General features: G+C 42.4%; 1 protein-coding gene across 3 annotated transcripts in view; it reads right to left on the bottom strand.

Annotated features, from left to right (window-relative positions):
* The window catches only part of ttyh3a (tweety family member 3a), a 75,510-nt gene that overhangs the window by 29,056 nt on the left and 18,988 nt on the right, over positions 1-27,466 (bottom strand). For all 3 annotated transcript variants that reach the window (XM_061982032.2, XM_061982034.2, XM_061982035.2), the window contains exons 3-9: positions 25,545-25,714; positions 12,904-13,015; positions 12,593-12,810; positions 11,557-11,652; positions 7,108-7,180; positions 6,959-7,034; positions 639-694 (exon numbers count right to left, since the gene is read on the bottom strand). In XM_061982032.2, the coding sequence (XP_061838016.2) occupies positions 639-694; positions 6,959-7,034; positions 7,108-7,180; positions 11,557-11,652; positions 12,593-12,810; positions 12,904-13,015; positions 25,545-25,714 (801 nt within the window). The remainder of the gene's footprint in view (positions 1-638; positions 695-6,958; positions 7,035-7,107; positions 7,181-11,556; positions 11,653-12,592; positions 12,811-12,903; positions 13,016-25,544; positions 25,715-27,466) is intronic.

Below are 27,466 nucleotides of genomic sequence, written 5' to 3'. Positions count from 1 at the left end.
ACATATTGAGCAAAAAGGTCTCTTTTTTTTTTGTACCAAGAAAAGTGCACTTGTTATTAGTGAGAATATACTTATTTTAAGCTATTTTTGGGTTCATTGAAGTTAGCTAATTTTACTTGTTTTGGAAAGTCTTGAAAAGCCATATTTTCTTGTTCTATTGGCAGATAATTTTGCTTAGTTCAAATAAAATACCCCTCTTTTTTTTTCTTCTTCTTGTTTTTGAACACTGACTTTTTGCAGTGTGTGAAAGCATGCGGTCAGTTTTTAGACGGAAGATGCACACTGTAGGCACTATAGAATATTTTTAACAATAGATGCCTTCAAGCACTCAGAGGCTGTGACTTATTCATGCAGTCAAACTATAGATTATTTGCACAAAAAAAAAGGAAGTCCCATTTCAGTGTAATATCTTTGACCTGAAAACACAGCACGGTGCTATTTGCAGTGGGATCGTCAGCATCTTCTCTAGGGCTGTAGTAGTCACTTGCTGTGCCCACAAATTTACACAATATGCAAACTATTGATGCAATGTATCCACCAAGATTCGAATAACATCAGCAAACGTTGCGTTAATAGTAAACTATAAGTTTTAAAGGCAAACCCTTGTGATTGTAATTTTGTATTTACAAGCAGCTGACCTGCTGGAAGGGGTTGGTTTGGTCCAAACTGCAACTCAGGTAGTACTTGAGGATTTCTGAGAATTAAACAGAAGGGAACAGATTAGCATACTCTAGGAATGTAGACAAGAACTGAATACATTTGTTAGAAGTTAGAGAAGAACAGGATTTTTTTTTATAAGATTCTTATGCATTACATCATTGTTTTTCTGCTCATGATGCTGCCATTGATCCAAAGAAAGTCAAATTGATGGGAAGGGATAATAGCTCAGACGGAGAAGAGCAAATGCTCACCCCTCCATCGTATGTTGTTTTTTAATAGATTGTTAATGAGTTGAAGGACTGTGCTTCTTTTGGGAACAATACAAAACAAAACAAAAAGACTACATTTTAGAGCATGTGTTATTTTAATGTTTTTCGTGCTCAAAATGCATATATTTTTTCTAGAGTACACATTTTGGCACACAGTTTTTAAGTCAATAAAGGTCCGCAAATGGCGATTTCGTTGCAGGAATAACAATAATAAAAAATGAAGCCTTCCACCTCCATGCTCAGACCCTAATGTTTTGATGATCGTTACGTTTCTGAACTCTGTTACATCTTACTGTACTTTCTCATCGGCTCTCTGTATTGCTCGCACAAGTTAATAACAGGGGTGCATGATAAAGATTGGACAGAAAATTGTCGGGCTGACATGAGGGATTCCATCAATCCATTCCGCTTATCCGAAGAAAGAAACTACAAACCCCGTTTCCATATGAGTTGGGAAATTGTGTTAGATGTAAATATAAACGGAATACAATGATTTGCAAATCCTTTTCAACCCATATTCAGTTGAATGCACTACAAAGACAAGATATTTGATGTTCAAACTCATAAACTTAATTTTTTTTTTGCAAATAATAATTAACTTAGAATTTCATGGCTGCAGCACGTGCCAAAGTAGTTGGGAAAGGGCATGTTCACCACTGTGTTACATGGCCTTTCCTTTTAACAACACTCAGTAAAGGTTTGGGAACTGAGGAGACACATTTTTTAAGCTTTTCAGGTGGAATTCTTTCCCATTCTTGCTTGATGTACAGCTTAAGTTGTTCAACAGTCCGGGGGTCTCCGTTGTGGTATTTTAGGCTTCATAATGCGCCACACATTTTCAATGGGAGACAGGTCTGGACTACAGGCAGGCCAGTCTAGTACCCACACTCTTTTACTATGAAGCCACGTTGATGTAACACGTGGCTTGGCACTGTCTTGCTGAAATAAGCAGGGGCGTCCATGGTAACGTTGCTTGGATGGCAACATATGTTGCTCCAAAACCTGTATGTACCTTTCAGCATTAATGGCGCCTTCACAGATGTGTAAGTTACCCATGTCCTGGGCACTAATACACCCCCATACCATCACAGATGCTGGCTTTTCAACTTTACGCCTATAACAATCCGGATGGCTCTTTTCCTCTTTGGTCCAGAGGACACGACGTCCACAGTTTCCAAAAACAATTTGAAATGTGGACTCGTCAGACCACAGAACACTTTTCCACTTTGTATCATTTCTTCTTAGATGAGCTCAGGCCCAGCAAAGTCGACAGCATTTCTGGGTGTTGTTGATAAACGGTTTTCGCCTTGCATGGGAGAGTTTTAACTTGCACTTACAGATGTAGCGACCAACTGTAGTTACTGACAGTGGGTTTCTGAAGTGTTCCTGAGCCCATGTGGTGATATCCTTTACACACTGATGTCACTTGTTGATGCAGTACAGCCTGAGGAATGGAAGGCCACGGGCTTAGCTGCTTTCGTGCAGTGATTTCTCCAGATTCTCTGAACCCTTTGATGATAATACGGACCGCAGATGGTGAAATCCCTAAATTCCTTGCAATAGCTGGTTGAGAAAAGTTTTTCTTAAACTGTTCAACAATTTGCTCACGCATTTGTTGACAAAGTGTTGACCCTCGCCCCATCCTTGTTTGTGAATGACGCATTTCATGGAATCTACTTTTATACTCAATCATGGCACCCACCTGTTCCCAATTTGCCTGTTCACATGTGGGATGTTCCAAATAAGTGTTTGATGAGCATTCCTCAACTTTATCAGTATTTATTGCCACCTTTCCCAACTTCTTTGTCACGTGTTGCTGGCATCAAATTCTAAAGTTAATGATTATTTGCACAAAAAAAAAAGTTTATCAGTTTGAACATCAAATATTTTGTCTTTGTAGTGTATTCAATTGAATATGGGTTGAAAATGATTTGCAAATCATTGTATTCCGTTTATATTTACATCTAACACAATTTCCCAACTCATATGGAAACGGGGTTTGCAATTTCGGCCGCTTGTACCCGGGATCTTGTCCTTTCAGTCATAACCCAAAACTCATGACCAAAAGGTGAGGATGGGAATGTAAATTGACCAGTAAATTGAGAGCTTTGCCTTCCGGCTCAGCTCCTTTTTCACCACTACGGATCGATACACTGTCCGCATCACTGCAGATGCCTCACCAATCCGCCTGCCCATCTCACGAGCCACTATTCCCGCACTCGTGAACAGGACTCTGAAGTACTTGAATTCCTCCACTTGGGGCAAGATCCGAGGGATTATGATGTTATAAATCCGATGAAAAATAGCTTCGATAAAATAACAGGTCAGGGTCTATTCTTGGGCATTGTGTTACATTATTGCTTCACAAGGTACAAACAACCGACAACACTCCAATGAAGTAAAATGACCCGTACTGTGGGTTAGGGTGAGCAAATCAAGCGCTCCTTTTCTCCTGCTCTAAACGGCCTGAGCTGACTGTAAACAAGCGTGGCATTGTTTGTGTGAGGCTTCCTCACTGCTTCAGAGGAAACGTTTGTACCAAATGTCCTGCAAACATTCCGCGTGGGGAAAAAAAAACATTGCGCCTCAACACATCAAACCTTATCCGCCACCTGAAACGCATAAACTGCCTGTAAACAAACATGCCGTTGACCATGTGGGACTTCTTCACTGTTTTAGAGGAAGACATTTTGCATGCTATTTGCACCAAATGTTCGGCAAACATTTCACAAGGAGGGAAGCTCCGACACATCAAACCTTATCAGCTACCTGAAATGCTAGCATTGCAACCTACAAAGCTGCCCTAAAGCCAGCCGTAAGGAAAATATAAAGATATACAATAAGTAATTGTTTACCAGTCTTGAGAAGCAGGAAGTTATCTGTATCATTTTGGAAAATGTATATAGTACATACTTAGTAATTCATTAGATCAGTGTTTTTCAACCTTTTCTGAGCCAAGGCACATTTTTTTCATTGAAAAAATCTGGAGGCACAGCACTAGCAGAAAACATTAAAAAAAATAAACTCAGCAGCCGATATTAACAGTAAAAAGTTGTTCTCGCAATTGTTGGATATGAATTCAAACCATAACCAACCATCATCACTACAGCTCTTGTCTCAAAGTAGGTGTACTGTCACGACTTGTCACATCACGCCGTGACTTATTTTGACTTTTTTGGTGTTTTCCTGTGTGTAGTGTTTTACTTCTTGTCTTGCGCTCCTATTTTGGTGTTGATTGTCACGTCATGTACGGATGTACATTGTGGACGCCGTCTTCGCCATAGGCTGTAAGTCTTTGCTGTCGTCCAGCATTCTGTTTTTGTTTACTTTGTAGCCAGTTCAGTTTTAGCTTTGTTTTGCATAGCCATCCCTAAGGGTCAATGCCTTTTCTTAGCGGCATTTGCCTTTTGTTTATTTTTGGTTTAAGCGTTAGATACCTTTTTACTTGCAAACCATCGTCGTCATTCCCGACATCTACAAAGCAATTAGCTACCTGCTGCCACCTACTGATATGGAAGAGTATTACACGGTTACTCTGCCGAGCTCTAGACAGCACAGAGACTCAACAACAATTTGCGGATTATAATTACTGGTTTGCAAAAATTCAGGTGTACTGGAGAGGTGGCTACGCCGGATAGTCGAACCTCGGATTCAGGAGGAACAGTGTGGTTTTCGTCCTGGTCGTGGAACTGTGGACCAGCTCTATACTCTCGGCAGGGTCCGAGAGGGTGCATGGGAGTTTGCCCAACCAGTCTACATGTGCTTTGTGGACTTGGAGAAGGCATTCGACCGTGTCCCTCGGGAGGTCCTGTGGGGAGTGCTCAGAGAGTATGGGGTATCGGACTGTCTGATTGTGGCTGTCCGCTCCCTGTGTGATCAGTGCCAGAGCTTGGTCCGCATTGCCTGCAGTAAGTCGGACACGTTTCCAGTGAGGGTTGGACTCCGCCAAGGCTGCCCTTTGTCACCGATTCTGTTCATAACTTTTATGGACAGAATTTCTAGGCGCAGTCAAGGCGTTGAGGGGATCCGGTTTGGTGGCTGCAGGATTAGGTCTCTGCTTTTTGCGGATGATGTGGTCCTGATGGCTTCATCTGGCCAGGATCTTCAGCTCTCGCTGGATCGGTTTGCAGCCAAGTGTGAAGCGACTGGGATGAGAATCAGCACCTCCAAGTCCGAGTCCATGGTTCTCGCCTGGAAAAGGGTGGAGTGCCATCTCCGGGTTGGGGAGGAGACCCTGCCCCAAGTGGAGGAGTTCAAGTACCTAGGAGTCTTGTTCACGAGTGGGGGAAGAGTGGATCGTGAGATCGACAGGCGGATCGGTGCGGCATCTTCAGTAATGCAGACGCTGTATCGATCCGTTGTGGTGAAGAAGGAGCTGAGCCGGAAGGCAAAGCTCTCAATTTACCGGTCGATCTACGTTCCCATCCTCACCTATGGTCATGAGCTTTGGGTTATGACCGAAAGGACAAGATCACGGGTACAAGCGGCCGAAATGAGTTTCCTCCGCCGGGTGGCGGAGCTCTCTCTTAGAGATAGGGTGAGAAGCTCTGTCATCCGGGGGGAGCTCAAAGTAAAGCCGCTGCTCCTCCACATCGAGAGGAGCCAGATGAGGTGGTTCGGGCATCTGGTCAGGATGCCACCTGAACGCCTCCCTCGGGAGGTGTTTAGGGCACGTCCAACCGGTAGGAGGCCACGGGGAAGACCCAGGACACGTTGGGAAGACTATGTCTCCCGGCTGGCCTGGGAATGCCTCGGGATCCCCCGGGAAGAGCTGGACGAAGTGGCTGGGGAGAGGAAAGTCTGGGCTTCCCTGCTGAGGCTGCTGCCCCCGCGACCCGACCTCGGATAAGCGGAAGAAGATGGATGGATGGATGGTTTGCAAAAAATAATTTTAACCCAATTAGGTGAAATTACATAATCTCCCACGGCACACCAAATATCTCACGGTACACTAGTGTGCCGCGGCACAGTGGTTGAAAAACACTGCATTAGACTAATGAAATGTCGTTATATTTTAAATTTTGCGGATTTGTTCAGAGTTTTTGCTGTATATTATTTTTATTTTTAAATGTAACTGTGAAGGAGCCATTGTAAGTGATTTATATTATGTTTATTTTTAAATGTAACTGTGAAGGAGACATTGTAAGTTTACAAGCTGGGCTAAAAAGAGGACCAACAAATACTAAGTGATGTGCAAGCAAGCACACATCAATGCTGACTCATGAGACGTTCAAGAAGATAACCACATCCGTCACAAACAGCTACAAGACAATATCAAGAGCAGCACATTTCCTGAAGTGGAACACAGTGTGTTTTCATGCTGCTAAACAAAACACAATAACAGGCATGAAGCAAACTTGTGGTTACTTCTGCATCACATTTCTACCTTAAAAGCAAGCTTTGGTTGTGACTCATGCCAATTGTGATTGATGATCAAATTAAAAAAGGAATCACATGACTGCTTCAAAGAATACAGCTTGTGCAAGCTCAATAAAACATTGGCCTATTCCCTGCAGCTTTTGTCAAACGCTTAGATTTTCAAGCACAAGGAACTCGGGCCTACTCAACACAGTGAATGGGCATCCAATTTTTAGCGTCACAATCCCTAAATAGATTTTTAGCCTTTAGCGGTGAGAAAAAATAGAACATATGTCTGAAATACTTTGACAACAATGGAGTCTATTGCACTATTCCATTCATCTTATTTGCCTCAACACAAGCCTCTCTGTCTTTAAAAATTGGTCTTTCTGCAACCATGTCTCATCGTTTGACCAATTACTAAAATGAGCTGTAGTCTATAGAAGCTTCTGTTCAGCCTAAAATGGTATCCCGTTGCCCTGTGACACGGCTGGCAGCCAATACTAGGGGCTTTTTTCATACGCAGCGCAAAAGGCCTGCTCTTTAGAACAATGCCATCTCACTGCTGCGCAATAATCGCGGCATTGAGTGCAGCAAAAAAAGGACGTGGAGAAGGCCCCTTTAGAGATGACTGAGAACACAAGTCGTCATAACGTGCATAAAAATCCTACCTTGATTGATGACTCCATGCTGGTTTGCTACTTGGATTACGTACATCTCAGGAGCCACGCAGAAGTCACTAGACGTCTAGGAGAGTTGAAGGGATGAAGGATATCACATAAAATACAGAAAGATATCATCTATACAGATGGACACCTACCACAGAGGCGGCAATTTCCAGACCGAGTGAGGCCCAACTGACCACCAGAGCCAAAACACCAAACAAGCACACCCTGTCAAGAGAACCACACGATTGAAACTGTAAACTTGATACAGTCTTGAAGAATGCACTTACGCTTATGTATATCTACATAATTTAATAATACTGCAATCATGCTTTTACGGATACTGTACAATGGTGCCTCAATTTATGAGTATTTTGAGATAAAAGCTCTGCTTTTCGCTATGCTTTAAAGGGGAACATTATCACAATTGCAGAATGGTTAAAACCATTAAAAATCAGTTCCCAGTGGCTTATTATATTTTTCAAAGTTTTTTTCAAAATTTTACCCATCACGCAATATCCCTAAAAAAAGCTTCAAAGTGCCTGATTTTAACAATCGTTATAAACACCCGTCCATTTTCCTGTGACGTCACATAGTGAAGCCAACACAAACAAACATGGCGGAAAGAACAGCAAGCTATAGCGACATTAGCTCGGATTCAAACTCGGATTTCAGCGGCTTAAGCGATTCAACAGATTACGCATGTATTGAAACGGATGGTTGTGGTGTGGAGGCAGGTAGCGAAAACAAAATTGAAGAAGAAACTGAAGCTATTGAGCCATATCGGTTTGAACCGTATGCAAGCAAAACCGACGAAAACGACACGACAGCCAGCGACACGAGAGAAAGCGAGGACGAATTCGGCGATCGCCTTCTAACCAACGATTGGTATGTGTTTGTTTGGCATTAAAGGAAACTAACAACTATGAACTAGGTTTACAGCATATGAAATACATTTGGCAACGACATGCACTTTGAGAGTGCAGACAGCCCAATTTTCATCAATTAATATATTTTGTAGACATACCCTCATCCGCGCTCTTTTCCTGAAAGCTGATCTGTCCAGTTTTGGAGTTGATGTCAGCAGGCCAGGGAGGCTAGGGTCGATAGGGGGTTTAGCTCGCTCGTCTTCGGGAACAAACTGCCGCCATTGCTTGCCGTGCTACCAAGGCCCTTTGTCCCTGAATTGCTCACACACTCTGGCAGATTCAATGGGGGTCTGGCGGCAGATTTCTTTGACTTTATCGTTGGAAATGCATCTGCTTTGAGTGTCGCAGGATATCCACACATTCTTGCCATCTCTGTCGTAGCATAGCTTTCGTCGGTAAAGCGTGCGGAACAAACGTCCAATTTCTTGCCACTTTCGCATCTTTGGGCCACTGGTGCAACTTGAATCCGTCCCTGTTCGTGTTGTTACACCCTCCAACAACACACTGACGAGGCATGATGTCTCCAAGGTACGGAAAACAGTCGAAAAAACGGAAAATTAACAGAGCTGATTTGACTCGGTGTTTGAGAAAATGGCGGATTGCTTCCCGACGTATTAGAAAGTTCACCCATTTAGAGTTCGGAAATCGGTTAAAAAAATATATGGTCTTTTTTCTACAACATCAAGGTATATATTGACGCGTACATAGGTCTGGTGATAATGTTCCCCTTTAAATTGTGAGCATAAATTGGAGGTAGGAGCCACCTCATCACTCGTGGGCATACCGATTGTTAGAACAAACCCCGTAAGATCCACCCCTAAACATCCGGTCATACTAGCTACATTAGCTTATAGCTAGAAGTCCACATACATTTTTTTTTCAACTATGGGAACGGAGAATGTGAGTGTGAATGACAGTGCTGAGAAGAACAATCAGATGATATTCATTGAACTAAAGAAATAATAGGAAATGATCAAAGACATGACAGACCTGGCAAGGCAATGGTAGTCGGCAGACTACCATTGGCGTTAGCTGTCGCGAGCTGACTAGCCCAGCTTGTGACAGCCCCAAGCCTAAATCTACAAGCCACGGTGAGCCGGTTGAGACGCATACTACATTTAGCCCTTTAGCTAGTCCTCCACCCCTGTCTACCGGGTACCACACCTTAGTCATAGGGGACTCCATTAAGTGGAACATAAATCTTAGTAATAAACCAGCCATAATTTAGTGTATTCTTGGGACCAGAGCACCTGACATTGAAAGTAGTCTTAGGGAACTGACTCGCAACATGCCTCGTAAACACGTAAAACAGGCTAATCGCGTCACTAGCTACACGAACATAGTTGTACACTCCAATGACACTAGGATGAGACAGTCAGAGATTACAAAGAGGAACATAGCTAGGACTTGTAATCTCGCTGGAAAGATGTACCGGTATCGAGTACTTGTCTCTGGCCACCTGCCTGTGAGACGCAATGATGCATGGCAGATTAGCCTTGCTTAACAAGTGGCTCGCTAATTTTTGGAGAGATCCTGGACTAACGTTTATTGATGATTGGCCCTCTTTCTGGGGCAAACCAGGCTTGCTGAGGAGGGACGACCTTCACTGTCTCCAGAAATGTAGACCACTATTTGAGTCAACCTTGACTAACGACACTAGAGCACGCTCGGACACAGGCAACTACAGTGTCTGTTAGTCCGGGTGAAGAGTCAGTTAAGCTAGAACTAACCAACCATGTGATCGAAATTATTTAAGGCGCACTACACAAAATAAACATATTGTTATTAATACCAGTACTACGGATACCATTAACAAAAATTCCTCAAAACAGCCCACTATCTATAATATGAGCTTTTTAAACATCAGATCATTGTCTCCCAAAACTTTATTAGTTAATGAGGTCATTAGAGGCAACAATCTTAATGTTATTCACCCCCTTGGGCCGTATTTGGACTTTATTAGTGAATTTTCAGAGTTTGTCGCTGATCTAGTGACGCACGCAGATAGTATAATTATAATGGTGGATTTTAATATCCATATAAATACCCCTTCAGACCCTCTGTGCCCGGTGCTCCATAATAAATGAACCCACGCATCGCAACGGTAATACGATCGACCTAGTCCTTGTCTGGTGTGTCACCACCTCCACAATTATGGTACTCCCACTGGGCGCAAACCATCCATCCATCCATTTTCTACCGCTTATTCCCTTTGGGGTAGCGACTGAGAAACCAGGAAAGACAGCTAAAAGCCCTGAGCTGTCAGTTCATTGTCTAGCGCTGTTTTTGAGGTGTCAGGAAGTGCGCGCACTGCCACACTAGGTGGCATCCATGTACTTAAAGGGGAACATTATCACCAGACCTATGTAAGCGTCAATATATACCTTGATGTTGCAGAAAAAAGACCATATATTTTTTTAACCGATTTCCGAACTCTAAATGGGTGAATTTTGGCGAATTAAACGCCTTTATATTATTCGCTCTCGGAGCGATGGCGTCACAACGTGACGTCACATCGGGAAGCAATCCGCCATTTTCTCAAACACCGAGTCAAATCAGCTCTGTTATTTTCCGTTTTTTCGACTGTTTTCCGTACCTTGGAGACATCATGTCTCGTCGGTGTGTTGTCGGAGGGTGTAACAACACGAACAGGGACGGATTCAAGTTGCACCAGTGGCTCAAAGATGCGAAAGTGGCAAGAAATTGGACGTTTGTTCCACACACTTTACCGACGAAAGCTATGCTACGACAGAGATGGCAAGAATGTGTGGATATCCTGCGACACTCAAAGCAGATGCATTTCCAACGATAAAGTCAAAGAAATCTGCCGCCAGACCCCCATTGAATCTGCCGGAGTGTGTGAGCAATTCAGGGACAAAGGACCTCGGTAGCACGGCAAGCAATGGCGGCAGTTTGTTCCCGCTGACGAGCTAGCTAAACCCCCTGGATGTCTTGGCTCACATCGTCCCTTAAACTGGACAGATCAGCTTTCAGGAAAAGAGCGCGGATGAGGGTATGTCTACAGAATATATTAATTGATGAAAATTGGGCTGTCTGCACTCTCAAAGTGCATGTTGTTGCCAAATGTATTTCATATGCTGTAAACCTAGTTCATAGTTGTTAGTTTCCTTTAATGCCAAACAAACACATACCAATCGTTGGTTAGAAGGCGATCGCCGAATTCGTCCTCGCTTTCTCCCGTGTCGCTGGCTGTTGTGTCGTTTTTGTCGGTTTTGCTTGCATACGGTTCAAACCGATATGGCTCAATAGCTTCAGTTTCTTCTTCAATTTCGTTTTCGCTACCTGCCTCCACACTACAACCATCCGTTTCAATACATGCGTAATCTGTTGAATCGCTTTAGCCGCTGAAATCAGAGTCTGAATCCGAGCTAATGTCGCTATAGCTTGCTGTTCTATGCGCCGTGTTTGTTTGAGTTGGCATCACTATGTGACGTCACAGAAAAATGGACAGGTGTATATAACGATGGTTAAAATCAGGCACTTTGAAGCTTTTTTTAGGGATATTGCGTGATGGGTAAAATTTTTAAAAAAACTTCGAAAAATAAAATAAGGCACTGGGAACTGATTTTTAATGGTTTTAACCCTTCTGAAGGTGTGATAATGTTCCCCTTTAACTGTGAGACAGTTACATGCAATTTCATGGTGGAGACTCACCCAATGAGGGTCCCCTTGGAGTTTCGAATGAGGCCAAACAGCACCAGCAGACAAATGAGGATATCGAACAGCAGCAGACCAAGGTAGCCCAGCCACCTGTAAGCATACATACACAAAAAAATAGTGAGCGCTACTATCACATAATTATTTTTGCAACTTTTTTTTGGCAGTCACTGATGCTGCATGCAAGGAACTGTAGCAGACCACTGAAGAACCTACACCATAGTCCATGTGCAAAACGCAAATTAATCCCAAAGAAGGCAGATGAGACTGAAACTGTCAAGACTTGGTTCGGGGTGTGTGCTTTTCCAGGATGCAACGGAAAGTTGGCACGGGCGAGACGGGAATTAAGGTACATGATTTATTTATTAACTATAAATACAAAAAAAAGGATCAAACAAAAGGCGCGCACAGTGGCGGAGAATAAACTATGAACAATTAAACAAAACTTGCAAACTATGGCTTGAATAAAGAAAACTTACTTGGCATGGACAAAAAAGGAGCAGCGTGAACATGGACATGAAACAATGGACAGAGCATAAATGTGGTGTGAAGTCGTCAGGACGAACAACAGAAAATGAATGAACTTAAATACTATGGACATGATTAACGAAAACAGGTGCGTGACTCAAAACGTGAAACAGGTGCGTGACGTGACAGGTGAAAACTAATGGTTGCTATGGTGACAAACAAGAGTGTACAATGAGTCCAAACGTGGAACAGGTGAAACTAATGGGTAATCATGCAAACAAGACAAGGGAGTGAAAAGCCAGAAACTAAACAAAACATGACTAAGACAAAACATGATTACACAGACATGACAGAAACCTGGTAAAAGTGAAAGACAGCATCTTTGCTCATTAGCTTAAGCACAATAAAACATTTATGACTCAATCTAATGAGGTCCAAAGCTAGAGAGACGACCTGTCAGTGTATCACTGCTTCATCCTTATTTAGCTACATGACAGCATTTTGTAGATGCAGTGATGTTTACCAATTGAAGCGTTATAAGCGAATAGTAGTTTTTCTGGCTCACCTGTACCAGTCATACAGCTCGATCCTGACAGCCAGCTCCTCCAGGGAGATTGTGTTGTCCCAGAAAGGAATCTCCACCATCTGTCTGACAAGCTCGTCCAGCTGGCCCTGCAGCTTTTGGATGATGGACTGGTAGTCTGCATTCTGCGCGTACTGGCTCTCGAGTTGCTGCAGCTTTTCATCTATGGTCTGGTTCAGCGAGGACGTACCGTTGGAAACCTGGACCCGGTGAGGGGACAGTCATGGTGAAGAAGGAATGTGAAACTTTGTTCTGGCTGAGTTATGAAATGCTTTGGTTTTATGTGCCCTCACCAGATACTGCACACCAGTGATTGTGCGGTTTGCGTGGCGCAGGGAATACGTCAGCCGGTTCACTCCATCACAAGTCTCGCCGTTCCCATAGAAGCCGACAGCAATGCCAGCACTGGGAGGAGACAAAGGGAATAAGGAAAGGGAGGAGAGACGAGCGAGGGGGCGGGAAGGGGATTTGCTTAAAAAAACAAACGGACGAGGGAGATGGTGAGCCAGGGAGAGGAGGAGGCATGTGAACCCCAAATTAACCCCAGCAGTTCAGACGCCACTCGGCCAGGCTTCTTTTCAGAACCAGAACCATGGGAACACCGTGGAATGGACCCTGTATGTGTATGTGTGCCACAGGCCACAGTACCGACAAAAGGGTGCACTTTGCTCGGCTTATCAGATCGTATGTGAAAAGAACGGCCTGAGCGTGCAGAAAAGCAGGACTGAAATGTCGTTTTCTGTATTTTAATGTGTCAAATTCAGCATTGAGTGATGAATGCAAATAGGAGCCAGTAGAAATTCAATATCTGGCCTCCATAATTATGAATTTGACAATAATATGAGAGCTCAGCTCAGCAAGGATAAAAAATTAAAAAAAAGCTCAACTTTGCATGTTTTTCTTTTTCTTTGGCCTTTTCGCAACACAAGAGCAGCCTTGTGGAATGTTAAGAAGACTCAGACTGCAGCGTCACTTGTCATCAGTGCATTTTACTCTTTTAACATTTTACAACGGTTAACTTGTGGATAGTCGAACCTCGGATTCAGGAGGAACAGTGTGGTTTTCGTCCTGGTCGTGGAACTGTGGACCAGCTCTATACTCTCGGCAGGGTCCTTGAGGGTGCATGGGAGTTTGCCCAACCAGTCTACATGTGCTTTGTGGACTTGGAGAAGGCATTCGACCGTGTCCCTCGGGAGGTCCTGTGGGGAGTGCTCAGAGAGTATGGGGTATCGGACTGTCTGATTGTGGCGGTCCGCTCCCTGTACGATCAGTGTCAGAGCTTGGTCCGCATTGCCGGCAGTAAGTCGGACACGTTTCCAGTGAGGGTTGGACTCCGCCAAGGCTGCCCTTTGTCACCGATTCTGTTCATAACTTTTATGGACAGAATTTCTAGGCGCAGTCAAGGCGTTGAGGGGATCCGGTTTGGTGGCTGCAGGATTAGGTCTCTGCTTTTTGCGGATGATGTGGTCCTGATGGCTTCATCTGGCCAGGATCTTCAGCTCTCGCTGGATCGGTTCGCAGCCGAGTGTGAAGCGACTGGGATGAGAATCAGCACCTCCAAGTCCGAGTCCATGGTTCTCGCCCGGAAAAGGGTGGAGTGCCATCTCCGGGTTGGGGAGGAGACCCTGCCCCAGGTGGAGGAGTTCAAGTACCTAGGAGTCTTGTTCACGAGTGGGGGAAGAGTGGATCGTGAGATCGACAGGCGGAACGGTGCGGCATCTTCAGTAATGCGGACGCTGTATCGATCCGTTGTGGTGAAGAAGGAGCTGAGCCGGAAGGCAAAGCTCTCAATTTACCGGTCGATCTACGTTCCCATCCTCACCTATGGTCATGAGCTTTGGGTTATGACCGAAAGGACAAGATCACGGGTACAAGCGGCTGAGCTGACTTTCCTCCGCCGGGTGGCGGGGCTCTCCCTTAGAGATAGGGTGAGAAGCTCTGTCATCCGGGGGGAGCTCAAAGTAAAGCCGCTGCTCCTCCACATCGAGAGGAGCCAGATGAGGTGGTTCGGGCATCTGGTCAGGATGCCACCTGAACGCCTCCCTCGGGAGGTGTTTAGGGCACGTCCAACCGGTAGGAGGCCACGGGGAAGACCCAGGACACGTTGGGAAGACCATGTCTCCCGGCTGGCCTGGGAACGCCTCGGGATCCCCCGGGAAGAGCTGGACGAAGTGGCTGGGGAGAGGAAAGTCTGGGCTTCCCTGCTTATGCTGCTGCCCCCGCGACCCGACCTCGGATAAGCGGAGGAAGATGGATGGATGGAACGGTTAACTTGTTACTATACTAGCAGAGGGGTCGGCAACCTTCGCCATACAAAGAGCCATTTGAGCCCATTTCCCACCAAATAAAACCCACAGAGAGCCGCAAACTCTGTTTGATCCCTAAAATGACGAGAACACCACTTATAGTTTCACTACACTTATGAAATAACATTCATTAAAAATCAAACCCTAGACAGAAAACGGACTCACCAAGTTTTTTTGTTCGGATCAGCTTTTTCGGTCATCTCCAGCAGGGTATTTTTCCGCAAATGCTGTGTGTTTGTTCTCATTTGATGCTATTTTCTCCCCACATATTAATAAGCACACAGATGAACCAACCTCTTCAACAGCGAAGGCAAATTAATCTGTCCACAAAGCATTAAATGTTGCATTTTCCATCAATTGCTACAGCTTACCAAATGTCGACCGCTAAAAACAATACAATTGCTTGACAATCAAAGATGACACTTAAGGGGTGTGAGTGACATTGCTTTTCGATCGACAAAATATTGAAATATGTTTTATTTTTATATTACAAGATCACAGAACTATCCAAAATAACAACCGTAATATTAAAATAAACTACCTGTAAATAAATAAAATGATACAAATTAAATAGCCTTTATTTAGTGAAATCTTATGTCAAAGGCAAGCCGCAGGTTGCAGACCTCTGCACTAGCATGACAAGTAAGAGTGTGCAATAATGGGTGTGCCTTGCAAATGTGCGACAGTATGGCTATGTTTATATTATAAGATGGTGTTTAACGTTTTTTTAGACTTGAATGACAGTTTAGAATGTTACTGTTCAACATGTCTGTACAGTTAAATGGTAGGCCTGGGCTGAAAGTACATTTTGCAGGAGAATGTCCCTCATATTATTGCCTTTTAACAATATTATTGCCTGTATTATTTTGAGCTAATATTAAGCACTAACATAATCATATAATAATTATAATGCAAATACTCCTTTCAAACGCAATAAACTTTAATTTCTCATTAGTTGTTTTTTTTACCCCTTGCAACTGGAAGTCCAAGGACTTTAAAGGGGAACATTATCACCAGACCTATGTAAGCGTCAATATATACCTTGATGTTGCAGAAAAAAGACCATATCTTTTTTTAACCGATTTCCGAACTCTAAATGGGTGAATTTTGGCGAATTAAACGCCTTTCTATTATTCGCTTGCGAAGCGATGACGTGACGTCACATCGGGAAGCAATCCGCCATTTTCTCAAACACATTACAAACACCGAGTCAAATCAGCTCTGTTATTTTCCGTTTTTTCAACTGTTTTCCGTACTTTGGAGACATCATGCCTCGTCAGTGTGTTGTCGGAGGGTGTAACAACACGAACAGGGACGGATTCAAGTTGCACCAGTGGCCCAAAGATGCGAAAGTGGCAAGAAATTGGACGTTTGTTCCGCACGCTTTACCGATGAAAGCTATGCTACGACAGAGATGGCAAGAATGTGTGAATATCCTGCGACACTCAAAGCAGATGCATTTCCAACGATAAAGTCAAAGAAATCTGCCGCCAGACCCCCAGGAAAAGAGTGCGGATGAGGGTATGTCTACAGAATATATTAATTGATGAAAACTGGGCTGTCTGCACTCTCAAAGTGCATGTTGTTGCCAAATGTATTTCATATGCTGTAAACCTAGTTCATAGTTGTTAGTTTCCTTTAATGCCAAACAAACACATACCAATCGTTGGTTAGAAGGCGATCGCCGAATTCGTCCTCGCTTTCTCCCGTGTCGTTTTCGTCGGTTTTGCTTGCATACGGTTCAAACCGATATGGCTCAATAGTTTCAGTTTCTTCTTCAATTTCGTTTTCGCTACCTGCCTCCACACTACAACCATCCGTTTCAAAAAATGCGTAATCTGTTGAATCACTTAGGCCGCTGAAATCCGAGTCTGAATCCGAGCTAATGTCGCTATAAACTTGCTGTTCTATCCGCCATGTTTGTTTGTATCGGCATCACTATGTGACGTCACAGGAAAATGGATGGATGGATATATAACGATGGTTGAAATCAGGCACTTTGAAGCTTTTTTTAGGGATATTGTGTGATGGGTAACATTTTGAAAAAAACTTCGAAAAATAAAATAAGCCACTGTGAACTGATTTTTAATGGTTTTAACCCTTCTGAAATTGTGATAATGTTCCCCTTTAATTATTCTAAATAAGTAAACAAACAATAAAAATACAATGGACTTAATCTCTGTTAGCAAAAATAGCACTTGAATAAATATCGATGAACATCATGAAGTGCAGTTTTTTCAGTTGGTAAAAATGGGTTGAGTGGTTTACTTGATTGTTGGGTTTTGTTGCTATCCCTTTCCAACAACGTGTACATGTGTGCACGTTCATCCATGTTGATGGGCTCATAAAAAAATTCCACCGAGACAAATACTGTTGATGACAGACAAGAGGGTTACCTCCGTTCATTTAATTCTGCTATTGAGCTCAGGTGCTAAGAGTGATGTATAAAGTATTATACCCTGTTTGAAAGCCAGAGACAAGACAAACACACACGGAAGACATTACAATTTATAAATGACAGCAAAGTTGTAGAGGTAATGTCTATTTATTCCATCAATCCATCCATCCATTTTCTACCGCTTGTTTTTTTTGGCGTTGCGAGGGGCTGGAACCTATTCTGGCTGCATTTATTGTTCTATTATTTATTGACAATTGGCCTAGGTCAGGGGTCGGCAACCTTTACCAGCCAAAGAGCCATTTTGACCAGTTTCACAAATTATAGAAAACAATGGGAGCCGCAAAATTTTTTTGAAAATTTAAATGAAATAACACTGCATACAATATTTTTTTTTGCTTTGTGCTATGTATAAACCAGGGGTCTCAGACACGCTGCCCACCCCTTTATGTGGAATTTGAAAGCTGGTGCGGCACGCGGGTTTTAAATGAATGGCGCTTGTCAGCGTCATGCGTGCCGTGATGATACAGCATATAGCACCTATTACAGCCAGCGTGCCTGATCAGCCACACGTTGTATGGGGCTTCCGCTTGCTCACGTAGGCGACAGCAAGGCATACTTGGTCAACAACCACACAGGTTACACTGACGGTGGCGGTATAAAAAAAAAAACTTTAACACTCTTACTAATAATGCGCCACACTGTGAACCCACACCAAACAAGAATGACAAACAAATTTCGGGAGAACATCTGCACCGTAACACAACATAAACACAACAGGACAAATACCCAGAATCCCATGCAGCCCTAACTCTTCCGGGATACATTATACCCCCCCCGCCCACCTCAACCGACGTACGGGGGGTGGGTGGGGGGTGGGTGGGGGGGGTGATGTGTGAGGGAGCAGGGTTGGGGTGGGGGCGGGGTTTGGTGGTAGCAGGGGTGTATAATGTAGCCCGGAAGAGTCAGGGCTGCATGGGATTCTGGGTATTTGTTCTGTTGTGTTTATGTTGTGTTAAGGTGCAGATGTTCTCCCGAAATGTGTTTGTCATTCTTGTTTGTTTTTGGTTCAAAGTGTGGCGCATTATTAGTAAGAGTGTTAAAGTTGTTTTATATGGTCACCGTCAGTGTAACCTGTGTGGCTGTTGACAAAGTATGCCTTGCTGTCACGTACGTGTGCAAGCAGAAGATGTATATTGTATAACAAGTGTTGGGCTGGCACGCTGTTAATACAGATTATAGAGGGCGCCAAATGTTGTACCATCATGGCACGCCCTTATTATAGCCATATGGGTGAAAATCGGTGAATATTAATCCCGGGAGTTTTCCGCGAGAGGCACTCAAAACCGGAAGTCTCACGGGAAAATTGGGGGGTTCAGCAAGTAAGCTGCTGAGCCGCATCAGAGTGATCAAGGAGCCGCATGCGGCTCCGGAGCCGCGGGTTGCCGACCCCTGGCCTAGGCTTAGTTAAAGGGGCTGTTTGACACCTTTACGTAGATGCCTATAAGGCGCTAACTTTCCTGTGTTTTAAGCATTATGTTCTGCCCTCTTACGGTTTTTAACACATAAAGACATAATCTGCCCTTTTACGGCTTTTCACACAAAGACATAAACTACGTTTGTACGAGTCTTAACTACCGTAGTGATAGAAATTTGGCTAGTTAACTTTAGCTATCATTGAATGTATAGCCTTTTGCCAGTGATGGGCAAGCTACTTGGAAAATTTTGTAGGCTAAGTTACAAGTTACTCTCGATTAAATGTAGTTTAGCTACAGGGGAGGCTATCCCGGGAGAATTGTAACCAGCTACACGGCCAAAGAAGTTTGCTACATTTAACTGCATTTATATCTATAGGCCCACATGTATAATATCAATGTTAATGTAACTTCAAGTGTACAAATGGGCCTAATAACTATCTGTCATTTAGCTGGGGACACCCTACAACTACCTCTATGGGTCCCCGTACCATGTATGTATTTATTTAGTCTGCCTTTTCTTTGGCCCACCCCTATAATGTTATTAATTTTCTCTACCTACAGTAAAAAAAACAGCATCTATCTGTATCTTGGCAAAAAAATAAATAAAACGACATGTGTGTTGTTTGGTAACAGTCAATAATGGTTATGTGCAGAAAAACTTTTCATGAGCTCAACTCACCTTAATGTGTGTTCCTAAATGTGTGTTGGACAACTTATTAGAGCAGTTATAATTTTGGTTTACAGAGTAAATCACTAAAAACTAAGGTTTTGGGCATTGTTTTCTCTAATCGCATATATTTGTCCAAATATGGTCAAGGACTTGCATTATTGTGGTTTTCCTGGATGTCGTCTTTATCACTAAAGGTAAAATCTAATCTGCTGGAGAGAATCCTTTAAAAACTAAGGTTTTGGGTAGAGATGTCCGATAATGGCTTTTTTGCCGATATCCGATATTCCGATATTATCCAACCGATACCGATATATACAGTCATGGAATTAACACATTATTATGCCTAGTTTTGTTGTGATGCCCCGCTGGATGCATTAAACAATGTAACAAGGTTTTCCAAAATAAATCAACTCAAGTTATGGAAAAAAATGCCAACATGGCACTGCCATATTTATTATTGAAGTCACATAGAGCATGATTTTTTTTTTAACATGCCTCAAAACAGCTGCTTGGAATTTGGGACATGCTCTCCCTGAGAGAGCATGAGAAGGTTGAGGTGGGCGGGGGGTGTATATTGTAGTGTCCCGGAAGAGTTAGTGCTGCAAGGGGTTCTGGGTATTTGTTCTGTTGTGTTTATGTTGTGTTATGGTGTGGATGTTCTCCCGAAATGTGTTTGTCATTCTTGTTTGGTGTGGGTTCACAGTGTGGCGCATATTTGTAACAGTGTTAAAGTTGTTTATATGGCCACCCTCAGTCTGACATGTATGGCTGTTGACCAAGTATGAATTGCATTCACTTGTGTGTGTGAAAAGCCGTAGATATTATGTGACTGGGCCGGCACGCAAAATCAGTGCCTTTAAGGTTTATTGGCGCTCTGTACTTCTCCTTACGTCCCTGTACACAGCGGCATTTTAAAAAGTCATACATTTTACTTTTTGAAACCGATACCGATCATTTGGAAATCGATACCGATAATTTCCGATATTACATTTTAAAGCATTTATCGGCATCACTAGTTTTGGGCATTGTTTTCTCTAAAAGCATACATTTGTCCAAATACAAATTGTGGGTTTCCTGGATATCATCTTTATCACTAAAGGAAAAATCTAATCTGCGGGAGAGAATCCTTTAAAAACTAAGGTTTTGGGCATTGTTTTCTCTAAACTTATACATTTGTCCAAATACGGTCAAGGACTTGTATTATTGTGGGTTTCCTGGACGTCGTCTTTATGACTTAAGGAAAAATCCAATCTGCGGGAGAGAATCCTTCTGCCATTTTCATGTACGTTTTTTAAATTATTTTTGAGTCTTCAGCTTGAAGCGTCCCTCTGTCTCCGACTCCCTTGTCATCATGTGACATGAGTGCATGTCTGTTATGATTTTGCTTACTAGTTTCGATGACCCGTCTTATCTTGCCTCTGATTGGCCAGTGTATAATATTTAGCCCCAACCTTAGCCAATTGTGACTCATCATACAAACACCAACCAATTATCATGGATTTTCTCCATATGTATGGATATTTTGATTCATCAAGGTCATCGTATTTTCTCCGTATTTTGTGGAGGCCTGGATTCGCACTCCATTTTCTCTCTTTGTAGCTTGTAGCTTTATTGTAAGCTACCTCGCTACATGGGTCTAAAAGTAGCTAAGCTTCCGCCAAACTACTGGAAAATGTAGTTAAGCTACATAGCTTAGTGACATGTAGCTTTGTACTGCTCATCATGACGTGACTGCAAATTGCTAGTTGCTTCTCTGTGACTGCTTTTGTGAGTGCTCGCGCTCTCTTGTCTGTACATGTGGATGAGACAGCGGTGAGTGACAAGCCTGAACACCAAAGTAATTCCTATAACCTATTTTATTCAATATAATAAGTTATTTTGAAAAACATACCCATTAAAATATATATACATTACAGGCTCAAAAGTTTGGACACACCTTCTCATTTCAATGCGTTTTCTTTATTTTTCTGACTATTTACATTGTAGATTGTCACTGAAGGCATCAAAACTATGACACCTGTGGAGTGAAAACCCTTTCTTGAAGCTCATCGAGAGAATGCCAAGAGTGTGCAAAGCAGTAATCATAGCAAAGGGTGGCTGTAGTTTCCTAATGAAGCCTTAGCTTGACGCTCCTCTACTTTCTCCTGCTCCCGCTTGCTGCGGCAACAACAAACAAAACTCCAGACGCTCCTCTTCGTTTTGTATCGTTTACTTGTCAACTTAATCCTTCAAAAAACGTAAAACATGATGTGGGAACAAATGAATGGCAAAATAAAGCTAGAAAAAGTAAGACTAAGGTCAAAAAACTGTGTGGCTCGATTCCACCATACCTAACTGCCATTACCCATAATACATTGTGTCCAAACCATATTACCACACAGATCCTTACGCCATATATGCAATTAAACAGTTACATAATCTTCTGTATTAAAGCAGTATAAAATAATACATCATCAAATTATTCAGACAAATGTAATAATTACAAATAAAGTGTACCTTATAAATATTCTAAACATGCAATATATACATTTTCGTATTATGCAAATAAAGTAAATAGTCCCATTTTGGCTGAATAAACATAAAGCGCCTTCCATAAAATGTAAATTAACTTAAACAGCATTTAGGCTCCTACAGTGGCTATTTTGAAGAAACTAGAATATAAAACATGTTTTCAGTTATTTCACCTTTTTTTTGTTAAGTACATAACTCCACGTGTGTTCATTCATAGTTTTGATGCCTTCAGTGACAATCTACAATGTAAATAGTCATGAAAATAAAGAAAACTCATTGTGTCCAAACTTTTGGCCTGTACGGTATATATCTTCTGTTAAATCACTAATAGCAAGTACGGTAATAGAGATGTCCGATAATATCGGCCTGCCGATATTATCGGCCGATAAATGCTTTAAAATGTAATATCGGAAATTATCGGTATCGGTTTCAACCTCCCGATTTTCCCGGGAGACTCCCGAATTTCAGTGCCCCTCCCGAAAATCTCCCGGGGCAACCATTCTCCCGAATTTCTCCCGATTTCCACCCGGACAACATTATTGGGGGCGTGCCTTAAAGGCACTGCCTTTAGCGTCCTCTACAACCTGTCGTCACGTCCGCTTTTCCTCCATACAAACAGCGTGCCGGCCCAATCACATAATATATGCGGCTTCTACACACACACACAAGTGAATGCAATGCATACTTGATCAACAGCCATACAGGTCACACTGAGGGTGGCCGTATAAACAACTTTAACACTGTTACAAATATGCCCCACACTGTGAACCCACACCAAACAAGAATGACAAACACATTTCCGCACCGTAACACAACATAAACACAACAGAACAAATACCCAGAACCCCTTGCAGCACCAACTCTTCCGGGACGCTACATTATACCACCAAACCCCACCCACCTCAATCCCCCCCACCAAATTCGGAGGTCTCAAGGTTGGCAAGTATGCTCTAGTATACTATGGACTGAAGCTGTGTGCCTTCATTGTTTTTGTAGCTGTTGTTTTGAGGCATGTTTAAAAAAAAAAAAATGATAATGCACTTTGTGAAAGTCAAAGTATAGTACTTCCCATAGTTGTAGTGGGTATTAGGATTATCTCAGGGAGAACATGTCCCAAATTCCAAGCTGCTGTTTTGAGGCATGTTAAAAAAAAAAGAAGCACTTTGTGACTTTAATAATAAATATGGCAGTGCCATGTTGGCACTTTTTTCCATAACTGGAGTTGAAGTTGTTTTTTGGAAAACCTTGTTTTTGATTGATTGATTGAAACTTGTATTAGTAGATTACACAGTACAGTACATATTCCGTACAATTGACCACTAAATGGTAACACCCCAATAAGTTTTTCAACTTGTTTAAAGGGGAACATTATCACAATTTCAGAAGGGTTAAAACCATTAAAAATCAGTTCACAGTGGCTTATTATATTTTTCGAAGTTTTTTTCAAAATTTTACCCATCACGCAATATCCCTAAAAAAAGCTTCAAAGTGCCTGATTTTAACCACCCGTCCATTTTCCTGTGACGTCACATAGTGAAGCCAACACAAACAAACATGGCGGAAAGAACTGCAAGCTATAGCGACATTAGCTCGGATTCAGACTCGGATTTCAGCGGCTTAAGCGATTCAACAGATTACGCATGTATTGAAACGGATGGTTGTAGTGTGGAGGCAGGTAGCGAAAACGAAATTGAAGAAGAAACTGAAGCTATTGAGCCATATCGGTTTGAACCGTATGCAAGCAAAACCGACAAAAACGACACGACAGCCAGCGACACGAGAGAAAGCGAGGACGAATTTGGCGACCGCCTTCTAACCAACGATTGGTATGTGTTTGTTTGGCATTAAAGGAAACTAACAACTATGAACTAGGTTTACAGCATATGAAATACATTTGGCAACAACATGCACTTTGAGAGTGCAGACAGCCCAATTTTCATCAATTAATATATTCTGTAGACATACCCTCATCCACTCTCTTTTCCTGAAAGCTGATCTGTCCAGTTTTGGAGTTGATGTCAGCAGGCCAGGGAAGCTAGGGTCGATAGCTCGCTCGTCTGCGGGAACAAACTGCCGCCATTGCTTGCCGTGCTACCAAGGTCCTTTGTCCCTGAATTGCTCACACACTCCGGCAGATTCAATGGGGGTCTGGCGGCAGATTTCTTTGACTTTATCGTTGGAAATGCATCTGCTTTGAGTGTCGCAGGATATCCACACATTCTTGCCATCTCTGTCGTAGCATAGCTTTCGTCGGTATAAAGTGTGCGGAACAAACGTCCAATTTCTTGCCACTTTCGCATCTTTGGGCCACTGGTGCAACTTGAATCCGTCCCTGTTCGTGTTGTTACACCCTCCGACAACACACCGACGAGGCATGATGTCTCCAAGGTACGGAAAACAGTAGAAAAAACGGAAAATAACAGAGCTGATTTGACTCTGTGTTTGAGAAAATGGCGGATTGCTTCCTGATGGGTTCCTGATGAGCGATGACGTCACAACGTGACGTCATCGCTCCAAGAGCGAATATTAGAAAGGCGTTTAATTCGCCAAAATTCACCCATTTAGAGTTCGGAAATCGGTTAAAAAAAATATATGGTCTTTTTTCTGCAACATCAATGTATATATTGACGCTTACATACAGTAGGTGTGGTGATAATGTTCCCCTTTAAGTCGGGGTCCACGTTAATCAATTCATGGTAAAGTTACATTGTTTAATGCATCCAGCGGAGCATCACAACAAAATTAGGCATAATAATGTGTTAATTCCGCGATTGTATATATCGGTATCGGTTGATATCGAAATCGGTAATTAAGAGTTGGACAATATCGGAATATCGGCAACAAAGCCATTATTGGACATCTCTAGTAAGTAACATAAGCTAGCAGGTGGTGTTCTTGTTATATGTATATTTTTTTACTTTAAACAACCACTTATTACATTATTTTCTATAGGATTATTACAGGGTGGACATGACAGCATCTGCCGTTTTAATGACATCCATTTAAACCATAGTGGTTTTGTGTTGTCAAGTAGGGTGATGACATGAGCACCACTTCAAGCTAGAGTCAGACCGGTCTAGTGGTGGTAAGCCAACAGTGCATCATTGTGCTCGTCTCCTCTTCCTGGACCGCTAATCTCTTCCTCTCACGCTTCGCGGTGGGAAAACCAGTGGACAATAGCCGTGTCACAGCAAAACAGGACAGGGGGGAAGAGTATGGAAACTATGAAAAGCGATTTTAAAAAGCCATCCTCCTAAGTAGTCTGTTTTGACAAGTGATGCTTAGCATGACGTCTTTATTGCTATTAGTAATGACCAGAGACACGGAGTGATTGTGATGCAGTTGGCGTCCTCGTCAGGTCCCCAAAGCTCTTTTTTGTGTGGCTCTGAATCAACTGTGATGGCTCTCTAGTGGCTCATAAACACATGGAGAAAAAAAAACAGGAAACAAATGCTGACGCAATTCCAGATGGTGCATTTGTAACACATTTGTTACTCCACCGCGCATTGGCGTGGATTTTTTATTTTTTTTATTTCGTTGCTTCACTCTTTTAAACAATTCTACCTGCACTCACCTGCACACCAGCGTGGCGATGATGACACACCAGGCGGTGCAGCAGCAGTCGGCCGACGGCTGCTCCTCCCTTTTGCTCCGCCGGCAGCACAGCCAAATGGAGTAGAAGAGCAGGAACAGGAGGTCCAGGGCCAGACAGACCAGCGCCACACCTCCCAGTAAGAGGATGGACTGCACGAGAAGAGGGTGATGGAGACGTAAATGGATACCATTATCGACACTGTGAGGATAATGGACGTTCTAGTTTCCAAGTGCTCTGGAGAGAAACACCACTCAGAGTGTTGTGTTCGCATCAGCGTGTATTAAAACCTTTTTTGCTTGTGTTGTCAATATGTGCAGCTAGTCACTTTATGAGTCCTGACCTAAATATCGGACTATTATAACCCTGACGATAAGACTATTTCTCATTTCTTAAGAGAAAACCTGTATCTCACATTTTTAATATCAGTGAAATAATACACCAATGCGATGTAATATCTTAGTTGACTTAAAATTAGCACAACTCTTCCTCTGTTTGCCAACAACCTTTCAGACGCCCTTTCCCATGTATGCCTTTGTCACATCTTTCCAGGGCACTGTTGTGCGTGTGTGAGTGACGGGAAAAAAAGCTCTGGCAGGCCTAGGGATGATACTCGAAACCGGTTTTCCCGGTTGTTCGATAAGAAAAGAACCGAGTCCTCGGACTCGAATCCCTTTTTGAGTACCGGTTATCGAGACCACTATAGTAAAGAAAAAGAGTTGGTTCTTTATTCGAATCCCTGGGAACGAATCACCTTTGATCACTAAAGACACTTTAACTGCTGCTGTGACCAAATGTCACCTCCATATTTATACTGTTGACTGTCAATCAGAATGTGCAATAATGTTATGTTACTTACTGTGCCTTGTATATACATTTTTATTTTTTAGCTAAGTACCGTGTGACTTGTTGAAGGGTGGACTAGCAAAGTAAGATTTTCATTGTACGGCAAACTGTCTGTTTAACTGTGCATATGACAATAAACAATCTTGAATCTTGAATTTTGACAAGCCAAATTTTCTTGTTCTATTGGCAGATAATTTTGCTTAGTTCAAATAAAATACCCCTAATTTTTGTATTTTTTTCCCTTGTTTTTGAACACTGACTTTTTGCAGTGTAACATTATAGCAGTATTGCCTTCATTTTAATTGTTCTAATATCTTTCATTTAGCCCGTTTTATGTTGATTTACACAGAATATGTTATTATTATACTGTATGTGATTTGATTATTATGATCATGTTTTCTTTTGATTATGTGTAAGTGTCTTCAAGTACCGTATTTTTCGGAGTATAAGTCGCACCGGAGTATAAGTCGCACCTGCCGAAAATGCATGATAAAGAAGGAAAAAAACATATATAAATCGCACTGGAGCCCGGCCAAACTATGAAAAAAACTGCGACTTATAGTCCGAAAAATACAGTACCTATTAAAAGCATTATATAAATACAATCAATTATTATTAATAATATGTACTTATGACCATATATGGATTTACATTTGAACCTATACTAGTACCAGAAACGATGCCGGTGCTTAAACAGTGTCCAAACCGGTATATTAAAAATGGAAAACATTCCTGTAAAATAAACATAAAAACAATGCCTTTATATTTTTATTTTGTGACATTAAAATTTAACCAAGTGAACTTCAAAACACTTTTTCACAACTTCCACCATACTTGATCTTGTGTATTTGGATATTTTTAATGTAATAAAATGTACACTTTGGGTCACCTATGGATTTGATCTGATTCCGATTGCTGTGGTAATGATTTAATTCAGAATCGATTCTCGATTCAAACCGGTTCTCGCAATGTGTTGTTTTTTTTAATTATAATGAAACTTTTTCAAAACAGGTTACAGGTTAGAAAAGCTCCTTCTGGTTGCGTGGAAACTACCTAAT

The sequence above is a fragment of the Nerophis lumbriciformis genome, linkage group LG24, assembly GCF_033978685.3.
Source record: "Nerophis lumbriciformis linkage group LG24, RoL_Nlum_v2.1, whole genome shotgun sequence".
NCBI classification, from domain to species: Eukaryota; Metazoa; Chordata; class Actinopteri; order Syngnathiformes; family Syngnathidae; genus Nerophis; species Nerophis lumbriciformis.
This window is presented reverse-complemented; position numbering and strand designations above follow the sequence as displayed.